Below are 12266 nucleotides of genomic sequence, written 5' to 3'. Positions count from 1 at the left end.
GCTGTGGTAACTAGTAACGACCGAGAAGGTGGAAGGAAGAATAAAAGCCAGCAGAACACTTCTTTATAATGGCCACTTCACTCAAGCGCTGTAAACATAATCATGTCAGGCGAATATAATTCCCCCCCGAAAAATTCCTTGATACGAAACCTTGAGTGACGTAAGTGCATTTATAATATTTATAATACAATAGATTATCTCATACACAACAATTATTTCTTGATAAACAAGGCCTGGTTTTGAATTGTGAATTTAATACCAATTTAATTCCAACTAATCCTTATGACAAACTAATTTATAGATTTGATCTATAATCATATTTATAGATTACATATGCAATGGTTTCCAATGGAAGATTCATATAAATCTTAGAGAAAATGTCCTCATGATTTCAACACATCGAAATCATCCTCCGAGTCAAACATTTTTTTCAGTGCTCGTGAATTGGGTAATATTCGTTAGGTTTAGAATGTCTGGAATCTAATTTAGCCATTTAAATGTATAGTTCAAATGAACAAAGGATTGATTGAAATGCAACGACAATTACAACCACATTGCCCATGTCGCAACCAATTATGTTTGAGCAAATATTTTCAATCCCTGTTGAGTTCTTTGCCTTTTCCTGAATAATCAACATCATATGTACAGTCAGCGAGCATTTTCGACGAGACAATTTAAGGACATTTTAAAGGGGTTGACTGACCACCTTTCTGCTGAGTATATTGGACTGGGCGGTATGGGGCAGACGAGGTGAGGTCTACTCAGCCCCCAGAAATGTCACAACCCTCCCAAGCATTTCAAATTCCCCGATTGAAACAGTGCAGAGTGAAAGGTCTGCCTGAAATTTGACATCAGAGGTCGGAATCGCAGTGCAGGGCAGAGTCCAGCATTCCTCCTTGGCGCGACAAAAACCCAGGCGGCAGGGCCCACCGTCTTCAGGGCGGTTACATGTGCCCAAAAGGCAAGCCTTTGTCTATAACATTTGACATTAACCTTAATTTTGATCGAGACTGCTGCGTCTACCTTACTCTATTCCCTCGACCACTCAATGCTGTTATTTAGCCACATTTCGCACAAGACCATTCAATTTGAAACACTTTAGGCATTTCACCTTGTATGCGTTCCCTTTATTTGATCTAGAAACTATAAAACCAAGGTTTTAAACAAATATGAAAATATGTTCAATATATCGCTACATTGTATTACATTTTATTGCGGTCATATAACCGTGCTTATAACGTTTTTTCGATAGACCTTGGCTACATAATTTGAACACACCATTGTCAGTGTAAGTAGGCCTAAATAAAATAGACTAATAACTTTCTCGAATAAGGCCCTAACAGTACGTCGACTTCAAACACGACTTAGGCCTGCATTTAAATCAACATTAGTTTTACTTCTCGATCCTGTTGCTCGATCTCTGCCCAGATCACACCGTGGGTAGGGTGATTGGATGTGTCGGATTAGCGGCACATGACTGCAAAGGGGAGTCAGACAGGGCTCGTTACGCGCAAAACGGAGTTAAACCACATTACACTGTCATCCATTTTATTATAGCACAGTTATAGCCTAATTGAACATGTGTCTCCCTAATTATTAAGTGCTTCGGAGTGGCGCAGCGATCTAAGGCACTGCATCTCAGTGCGTCAGAGGCCCTGGTTCGATTCCAGGCTGTATCACAACCGGACGTGATTGGGAGTCCCAAAGGGCAGCGCACAGCGTCGTCCGTTATTGCCGTTATTATAAATAATAATTTGTTCTTAACGGACTTTCCTAGTTAAATAAAGGTACAAAAAATGTGTTCTTCTAAACCAGCTGATAGAGATGTATCGCTACATTGTAGGCCTATGCTTGACAAGAAATGATGACCAGGTGTTGGTGGCACGAAATTACAAAACGGAAATTACAAAACGAAGAAGGAAAAGAAAAGAGAGCGCCTCTGAGCAACACACGGCTTCATACCTCTGCATGGTTGAATTGTGATGATGACTGTTAAAGGATTAGTCTAATGCTGTGCGCAAACAGCATGCACAGGCTTATCCTCATGTGGTGCACAACTTAAAGGGGAAATCTGCGAAGCCAACATACAAGCTAGGGCTTTGTGGAACTTTTAAAATACAGTTTCATGCTTTCAGAACATAGTTTCTGGACACAAAGTTAAGTTAAGAAAATATATACTTTAATGTTGTAATGGAATAACTTATATATACCATCTGGAAACACAAAGCTGAAGTTAGTGCCATTTGAAGATAGATGTTCTTTAAAAATAAATGAATAGTGTTGATAATATTTAGCATTAAGCAAATATGTCTTTCTGTTCTTTTCCCTTACGTTTTCCTTCAAAATCACTGAATCAAATGATTAGGTTTGCTAGCAATGTTCCATAGGACCACTAAACAGAGCTAAGCAGGTAGTCTCCACTCGTGTGTGTTACAATTACCTTCATCTTCACCAGCTCACTTCCCTCCATACAAATGATCAGAGGACAGATCAGACAATATGTATAAATCCATAGCACACATTACACCAGTCCTTCATTAGCATGTAAACAATATGCTGCATGTAAAACATTATACACTGATTATCAACATTATAGGAACGAATAAACATCTGTAGAAAAATATATAGAACTATAAGAAAATCATACATAAGACATTCACTTGAAGAATAGCTCAGCTTTCGTCATATCTTTGGCATAGAATAGAATACGCTGTGGTGTCAACAGGACACGCGGATTGATGAGGTACTGTATATGAGGAGGAACAGCTGGATATCAAAAAGTCCCTCCGATGGCGAGAGATAGGCTTTCCTGATGCATAAAGGCATCAAAGGCACACATCAAAAGTCTTGAACCTCTCCTCGGGGACCCCCAGACGTTTCACAATGTTGTTGTAGCCCTCAACTAGCTCACCTGATTAGTTGACCAGTTGAATCTGAACCAGGTGTGCCAGCTCTGGAATACATCAAACACATGGAATTGCCGGGGGTACACGAGGTGATGATTGAGAAACAATGCTGTACAACATTTCAACAACGTTTCCACTACTATAAAACTATACAATTGTAAGGGTTTGTGCTGGAGCGTTGAGGGAGCATTGTCGGTTGGTGGGAGAGCAAGGCTTACATTTGGGATGTGCACATGACACACTCCTTCGACAGTCACTCTCGCTCTCCTCTTTTTTCTTTCTCCAGCTGCTTCCCTAGTCTTTTGGCGGTCGGCCAGCGATCCCCCTCTTCGACCATCTGGAAACCTCTACCTAGCAGAGGTAGCAGTCACATGACGGGGGGGGGGGGGGGGGGGCAGTGTGTGGGCCAATCAGAGGAGGTCTGTGTGACAGACAGTGGTGATGTCTGTCTCACGACTGACCAGTCAGGACTCTCCTGTTACTACAGCACTTCGTGGATGGGATGACCTCTCATTCTTTAGAGAGACGCTGGTATGGACGCGCACGCACACACACACAGTATGGACGCGCACGCACACACAGTCTGTGGTGGTGAGGGCTGGTTCTAGTTTCCTGTGTCTCTCACACACAGTCTGTGGTGGTGAGGGCTGGTTCTAGTTTCCTGTGTCTCTCACACACAGTCTGCTCAGCAGAATCTGCGAGTACACCTGGTTCACCGCTCCTCTCACATGATAGGTGGAGGAGTTAGACCCCGCCCACTGGTCCTGGTGCTGCAGGGTGGGCTGATCCCTGTACCCGGTTCCAGTTCCACTGGTTCCGGTCCCAGGTTCCTCGCCGTGTCGAAGGAGTTTCATCTTCCTGTGCAGGGGAGCCTTGGAGAACGACAGCTTTTCAACCTTCAAGGAACACAGCGAGGAGAACCACGTCAACACCTCACCTCTAACACAACATCTACCTACTGACATTACACGGTAACAAGGTAACTAGACCATGGCCAGAGCTGACTTCTACTACCGGAGGCTAGCTAACGTTGCCTGGGGTGTCACGGAACAGAACAGAGCGGAAACCCATCGTCACAGTCTGGGGTTCCTCTAATATAAATCACACTGGAACAATCCAAGCCTGACCTAAATCCTGACATAATAGAAACCCTGTCCATCCCCTCAGGGTTCGGGTTAGGCATTACTCCATTCATGTATCCCATACTTCCTTCTGGCTTCCTTTTGGGAAATTCTGTTGCCCCTTAAAGACCCATGTGAACTGGGAGGGGATGGGCGGGGGTATGGAGGGGCAGGGGAGGCACATGTACATATCCCCGAAACCACTTCACATGTGCCCTGGGGCCCAGCTGCTACCAACGTGGTGCTTTACTGCCCAATAAAAAGCGGCCTAACGGCTAATTACTGATTAACCGATCCATGGACAATTTTTTATAGCTGAATTAAAACAAGTGACTGTTCTTTTTACAGGGAGCTGGAGGGGGGGGAGAAGGGGAGTGTGTGTGTATGTGTGTTACAGCAGGATTTCCTTCTAGAAAGCTCCCTGACATGGAGGGGGATTGTTCAATCAAAAGGACATAAGAACCGATTTGCTCTGGGCCCAGAAAATGGCTGTTCGCTATTTGGATCCTCCATGGGGTCAAAGCCCAGGATTATTTAAGCCCAAAGATTCCCTCCTGGTAAGTCTGCGTGTGCGCGAACATAAATAGCAAGTATCCATAATGAAGTTCAGATATTACAGTCGGAGAGGGAGAGGGAGTCCTTGGAGAAAGAGCTTGCTGTGGATCTAGCTGTGCTCCCTGGTCACTGAGGTTTAGACAAACCATCAGTTATAATTGGTATCAATTACTGTATCCAGAGAGAGACATATGATACCTGTGTTATTGTGTTGATAACATTGTGCTGTGATTTGAATAACTGACTGGTAGGTAAGCAAATACGGAGAATGAATATAAACTACGATAAACAAAATGAACATACTGAATTAGGACGTTCAAGGTGATACACACTGTTTGAATCAGGGTGGGGCGAGAACTTAGGGTACTGTCGTTTTTTAGACAAGGGTGAAGGCGGGTTGAGGGGGGGGGGGGGGGGTTACCTCATGAAAATGGCAGGCGCACTGTCCCTGCAGGAACTCTTTGTAGCGGCCCATGGTGACGCTGAATGTGTCTATGACCTCATACCCATAGTGCTTTGCGGCGGTGATGATGTTGCTGTTCTCTCTGTACAGCTCCTGTACTCCTCTCTGGGCAAGTTAAAGTAAGACAACAAAGAAGTAATCGCTACTCAACACAAGGAAACATTCCCATTGGGAGCCGTATCGTAGCCATAACATTTTTGTACAGTTCTCGGAGGCCCCTATTGCAACACACCTGAAGTATAACTTAACTTTGAATTGAATTAGTTGTATTGCTGTTGAACAGGTGCCATTGCTGATGTTGGACCAGTCAGCATGTTGGAAGCCATGGACTATTAGCCAATAATGTTTTAGATAAATACACACAGCACGGGCAAAGAGCTATCCACCAGGTGACTAAGCAGTGCCTTTTAAAAAATTTAACAGATAAGAGGTAAAATGAACAGCGTGGGAAAATAATTAGAGTGTAGAGAGAAGCTGAGGGGGAAAGAGAGAGAGAGAGAGAGGAAGAGAGAGAGGAAGAACGAGAGAGAGAGTGAGAGAGTGATCGAGAGAGAGAGAGCCAGAGCGGTCAAACAGAGAAAAGAGTTGAGGAGGAGACACCAAGAGTGAAACTGAACGCACACAAAGAGGAGCATGGACCTACCAGTGAGAGAGAGCGGATGCCGTCCACAGGGAGATGGAAGCCCATGCCCAGAGACTTCACCACCACCATGATATCATGTAGCCCTTCCCTGGAGGAGAGAAATGGGTAATGAGGTCTATTCTTGGCCAGTGAATAGATTTAATTAAGCAGTGGCTAATTCCTGAATGGCGTCAGGAAGGGCGTTTGCCACAGAGTGTATGCAACAGTAGGTTTACCTCTCCAGCACTTCTCTCATGATCCTCAGGTGGTTGGTGTTGAGCCACTGGACACCTCCTGCCACCAACACAGTCTGACGGGAGTTCTCCAGGGGTCGTGATCTTCGGAGGGGATCAAAGGTCAAAAAGACATCAGCTCGGCAGTAGGACTATATCTATTGAACAGGCATAGGCACACATGCTGACAACGTGCTTCTGCCTTCGCACGCACGCACGCACACACACACACACACACACACACACACACACACACACACACACACACACACACACACACACACACACACACACACACACACACACACACACACACACACACACACACACACACACACACACACACACACACACACACACACACACACACACACACACACACACACACACACACACACAACCTGCTCAGCATATCCTTCAGTAGCCACATCCAAAGCAGAGTGCGGTCTCAGAGAGAGAGTCGTGGATGGGAGACCTGCTGTGTTAAATTACACTGTGACACGACTCCTAACACATGACTCTTGAACGCAGCCCCCGGCCCTTTGATCACAGCAACTAATTAAGGCTTCCTCTCCATATGGGGGTATAGGGCTTCAAGTGTCTATGGGAGCTAAGAGCCAAAATGGCTTCTGCATAGATATGGCTTCTTGATGCCAATCTAACAGCTGATGAGTAGACTGCAGTGATTACAGGACATACTGTAGTGCAGCAGGGGCACTTACGGCAACCCTCACCCATCCACCCACCCAGACTCCCCCTCTCCTTCACCTCAGTATGAGCTGCTCCAGGGCCCTCTGGAAGGTGGGTCTGTGGCTCTGCTCCAGCCAGAACTGGGGGTAGTAGGAGTAGGAGACGTGTGTGTGTCCCTGATTGACGTTGCGATAGACCAGGCTGTCGTGGGCCTTGCCCCAGTCCTCCAGACTAGAGTTGACCCGCTCCATCAGGAAGTACATCATCCCCCGGTTAGTGGAGTCACCTATGAACATTACCTGAGTGGCAAGAATAATGGTTTTGACTTGACAGGATCGAGAACACCTGGGTTGTATTCATTAGTGCACACCGTAGAAAAACGTACCAAATTGTTTTGGAGCAGAGAACGAAAATTGACATTTCTTATTGGAGAAGTTCATTTAGTCCCTCCCTGTTTCAGCCCATTTCTTTGATTTGCTGCCTAATGAATATGGCCCAGTTTTCATTGAATTTGCACTTCAAAATGATTTCACTGTAGTTGACTGGCATGTACTTAAATATATAACGGCTGACCTTTCTAACTGCAACACTGCCAAAATGGGAACACATGAAAGGCAAATCCCACTAGGCACACACTCGTTGAATCAGCGCTGTTTCCACGTCATTTCAATGTTGAATTGACATCTGTGCCCAGTGGGATGCTTCTATTACGACCAATCCACATAACACAATATAACAAATCAAAAGTGATTTGACAGTGTCCAAGTCAGTTTCCAGCTAAGCCAATCAGAGCATGTGAAAGAGCCTTTCAAACACAGAACAGAGCCAAAACAGATGGACTGTAGTTTAGAGTGACAGGTGGCAAACATATCATCTTTGTGAAAGCTTCTGGTTGTCCAAATCTGTTGATGAGAAAATGGGGAAGTCCAGAGAAATGTAACAAACACGACATCTGGAGCAAACTGACGTAACTCATAACTCATGCATCAAATCATTATTGATACAGATCCATATTAAAGTAAGAGGTAGACTGGGTAGGGCATGTGAGGACAGGAAGTTGAGAGGCTTTATTAGAATTAGCTGCAATGTGAGCTAAAGTGGCTGAAGTCCAACTTGAATCACACGTTCACACTGACCTCTGACCTGGAAGTAACTGGCAACTCTTTCACAAACCACTAGCCACATTCACCAGAGACAGCTTTAACTAAACCACTATCCACATTCCCTAGAGAGATTTGACTAAGCCTATAGAAAGCCCTAAGACTGTAAATGCCTACTGCAGCTCTAAGGCATTGGTATTCAAAGTCGGGGTCGCAAACTGCAGTGGGCCAAAGTTTTCATTTTTTTAGGAACAAAAATTTAAAGTACAGATTATTGTATGGGGCAATACACAAACATTTTTGAGATAGATAATTTGAAAGATACAATTTAATTGAATAAATGTATTTATTGGTTTCTTTTCATTTTGATAAAATATGAACATGCAATGAATTGAAGGTTATTTGTTGATGTAAAAATCTAAATTGACTGATTTTAAGGTTGTGTCATTAGATTTGGGATGGGATCGCAAAGAAATTCTTGATAAAAAATGTGGTCCCCCAGAAATTCTGGCAGACAAAATGGGGTCTCCTCTGAAAAACTTTGAATACTACTCCTCTAAGGTGTATACCTATTATGCCTGATAGATTTCCTGGGTTGATTTAACGGCTTTACGTCCCTGAGGGCCGCTCCGTACTGTGACACCAGTGCAGCGAACTACATGCCCTCCCATTAGCATTGCTGGAGTATGTGAGCCAAAGGCCAAGACTTTAGTTCATACAGTATACTGCTTCTGTTCCTCCACCACTCCTCCTGTCCTCAGCTCTGCCAACCCCTGCTGGGTTTACAGACCTATTCGTACAGCGTCACATAAACCTCACTCTCTCACCTCAGAGGCATCATACCATAGCCTACCTCATCTACCCTCACCACCTGGCTTCAATGAGACGGAGTGAGGTAGAGAGAAAAAGAAAACAGAGATGTTTGAGGGATGGCTCAGCCCTCAAATTAACTCACGAAGGGAAACGTGCTAGACACTGCCTGTCTTGGTATCCTTACATGATCATCTCTGTCCCATCTTTAGACGAGATACATGCTGGTTAGCGTAGTCTTAACACACATATCTGCCCACACCTTTCTCACACCCAGTGCTGACCAAGCACACGATGAAGAGCCTGACCAATACAGCTGGCTTCCATATCATTCCGTTATCCCCTGTGCAATATCTCTCACACATATAGACATGGTGTGTCTGTGTGTGGGTGTACACGTGCACAAGTCTTATGCATGTGGAAAATATTAGCACTCTCACTGAATCTGTCGGCGCTGCTGTCTGTCTGGATCCATGTGTCGTCTTTGATGACTCAGCTGGAGGGCCTTGTTAGGGCCTAGTTAGCACCCAGTTAGCGCCCACTGCTAACCTACCCCAACTACCTTGCGCTTTTGGGGAACAAGCTAATTTCTAATCTGTACTGTTAGTAGATTGTGGGACAGTAACCTGAGCAGAGAGCTAGCTAGGAACATGAGAGCAGTGCCTGAACTCAGGTCATGGACTTTGGACATACACTGCTCGTCAAAACATCTCATTCCAGAATCATGGGTATTAATATGGAGTTGGTCCCCCTTTGCTGCTACAACAGCCTCCACTCTTCTGGGAAGGCTTTCCACTAGATGTTGGAACATTGCTGCGGGAACTCGCGTCCATTCAGCCACGAGAGCATTAGCGAGATCGATGAATGATGTTTGGCGATTAGGCCTGGCTCGCAGTCGGCGTTCCAATTCATTCCAAAGGTGTTCGATGGGGTTAAGGTCAGGGCTCTGTGCAGGCCAGTCAAGTTCTTTGACACTGATTCGGACAAACCATTCTGTATGAACTTAGTTTTGGGCACTGTCATGCTGAAACAGGAAAGGGCCTTCTCCAAACTGTTGCCACAATGTTGGAATCACAGAATCGTCTAAAATGTCATCGTACGCTGTAGCGAGAACAGAGAACAAGTTTCCACTGCTCCAGAGTCGAATGGCGGCGAGCTTTACACCACTCCAGTCGACGCTTGACGTTGCGCATGGTGATCTTAGACTTATCCCATGGAGTGTTGTACTTTTGTGCATGTTGAGTATGTGATTGTGTCTCAGTGTAAACAAGGTATGACATGATTGTTATTTTCTTACAAAATCTATTTTTGGGCTTAGCTGTGGTTAATTTGCAGAATAAAAATTATTATAATTATGCTCCGGCCCCACGACCATCCACTTCGACAAAAATCATCCCACTGATGAATTTAGTTGCCTACCCCTGCATTTGGGCTTACCTTCCTATACATCATGCAGTCCTGCAGCTGGGGGAGGTCCAGCAAGGGGTGGTAACAGCCCTCGGGTTGCCAAGCAACCTCTCTCCAGTCACAGGTCCGGTTGTCGGCACAGCTGAGGCAAGGAACCACCCAACGACCTGGGGAGAGAAGAAGAGAGGGAGGGAAAGAAATGGAGAGAGAAGAAGAGAGGGAGGGAAAGAAATAGAGAGAGAAGAAGAGAGGGAGGGAAAGAAATGGAGAGAGAAGAAGAGAGGGGGGGAAGAAATGGAGAGAGAAGAAGAGAGGGAGGGAAAGAAATGGAGAGAGAAGAAGAGAGGGGGGGAAAGAAATGGAGAGAGAAGAAGAGAGGGAGGGAAAGAAATGGAGAGAGAAAAATGACAGGCAATCAGAAGTGAATAAAGTGGTTAATTGTTCCTGCTCCAAAAAACATTTTTATTAATAAATATAGATATTTCCATGAACAAAACATAGACAGATTTCTCACCAGCAAAGCTTCACATTGTGCAAGTTATAATTCTCCACACACACTTCACATTGCTCTCCCTGCTGACATTTATTATCTGCCCTGCAGGGTAGGATATTGGGTTTTAATAGCTGAGTTTAACCTCTGACCCTTTGCACTTAAATCAAAGGGCAGAGTGTGTTGGCCACTTAAATCATCCTTGTACCGATACACACAGCAAGGTTTCATATGGACATCTGGGCACGGGTGCATAACATTTCAAAGCAATGAGAATTATTTCTAAGTAGAACATTTCTGAGGAGCGAAAAAACAATTCTGACAGTAATTCATAAAGCCTTTCAGCTATGTATGAATCGTTATCTATGAAAACAATGTGAAGTGATATCTTTAGGGAGGAAACAGACCTGGTACATCCCCGGAGGTGCAGGGCTGCTTTGGGGCATGGGGCTCGCCTGGAGAGAGTGGCCCAGGGAGGGGCTCCAAACCACAGGGCTGATCTGGTTGCACCACCAGGCCACAGTCCTGCGTAGACACAGGGAGAAATAGATGAGATTATGAGGGATGGTCGATCATACTGGGAGGCTGAGGGAACTTCATCGTGCTGAGTTCATGTTGTAAACTAGTATCCATTCAGTGCTATTGTTCTAGGATACATTCAGTGCTATTGTTCTAGGATCCATTCAGTGCTATTGTTCTAGTATCCATTCAGTGCTATTGTTCTAGGATCCATTCAGTGCTATTGTTCTAGTATCCATTCAGTGCTATTGTTGTAGTATCCATTCAGTGCTATTGTTCTAGTATCCATTCAGTGCTATTGTTCTAGTATCCATTCAGTGCTATTGTTGTAGTATCCATTCAGTGCTATTGTTGTAGTATCCATTCAGTGCTATTGTTGTAGTATCCATTCAGTGCCATTGTTCTAGTATCCATTCAGTGCTATTGTTCTAGTTTCCATTCAGTGCTATTGTTCTAGTTTCCATTCAGTGCTATTGTTCTAGCTTCCATTCAGTGCTATTGTTCTAGTATCCATTCAGTGCTATTGTTCTAGTATCCATTCAGTGCTATTGTTCTAGTATCCATTCAGTGCTATTGTTCTAGGATCCATTCAGTGCTATTGTTCTAGGATCCATTCAGTGCTATTGTTCTAGTATCCATTCAGTGCTATTGTTCTAGGATCCATTCAGTGCTATTGTTCTAGGATCCATTCAGTGCTATTGTTCTAGTATCCATTCAGTGCTATTGTTCTAGGATCCATTCAGTGCTATTGTTCTAGTATCCATTCAGTGCTATTGTTGTAGTATCCATTCAGTGCTATTGTTCTAGTATCCATTCAGTGCTATTGTTCTAGTATCCATTCAGTGCTATTGTTCTAGTATCCATTCAGTGCTATTGTTGTAGTATCCATTCAGTGCTATTGTTGTAGTATCCATTCAGTGCCATTGTTCTAGTATCCATTCAGTGCTATTGTTCTAGTTTCCATTCAGTGCTATTGTTCTAGTTTCCATTCAGTGCTATTGTTCTAGTTTCCATTCAGTGCTATTGTTATAGTATCCATTCAGTGCTATTGTTCTAGTATCCATTCAGTGCTATTGTTCTAGTATCCATTCAGTGCTATTGTTCTAGTATCCATTCAGTGCTATTGTTCTAGTTTCCATTCAGTGCTATTGTTCTAGTATCCATTCAGTGCTATTGTTCTAGTTTCCATTCAGTGCTATTGTTCTAGTATCCATTCAGTGCTATTGTTCTAGTTTCCATTCAGTGCTATTGTTCTAGTATCCATTCAGTGCTATTGTTCTAGTATCCATTCAGTGCTATTGTTCTAGTTTCCATTCAGTGCTATTGTTCTAGTATCCATTCAGTGCTATT

General features: G+C 44.1%; 1 protein-coding gene across 1 annotated transcript in view; it reads right to left on the bottom strand.

The window, feature by feature from the left end:
- Positions 1-2157: 2157 nt before the first annotated feature.
- Positions 2158-12266, bottom strand: part of LOC129838329 (cadherin-like and PC-esterase domain-containing protein 1) — a 79008-nt gene continuing 68899 nt past the window's right edge. The window contains exons 15-21 of the mRNA XM_055905259.1: positions 10805-10922; positions 9938-10074; positions 6669-6889; positions 5904-6005; positions 5689-5776; positions 5004-5150; positions 2158-3802 (exon numbers count right to left, since the gene is read on the bottom strand). Coding sequence (XP_055761234.1) covers positions 3560-3802; positions 5004-5150; positions 5689-5776; positions 5904-6005; positions 6669-6889; positions 9938-10074; positions 10805-10922 — 1056 coding nt within the window. The 3' untranslated portion in view covers positions 2158-3559. The remainder of the gene's footprint in view (positions 3803-5003; positions 5151-5688; positions 5777-5903; positions 6006-6668; positions 6890-9937; positions 10075-10804; positions 10923-12266) is intronic.

Source organism: Salvelinus fontinalis, chromosome 39 (genome assembly GCF_029448725.1).
Source record: "Salvelinus fontinalis isolate EN_2023a chromosome 39, ASM2944872v1, whole genome shotgun sequence".
NCBI classification, from domain to species: Eukaryota; Metazoa; Chordata; class Actinopteri; order Salmoniformes; family Salmonidae; genus Salvelinus; species Salvelinus fontinalis.
This window is presented reverse-complemented; position numbering and strand designations above follow the sequence as displayed.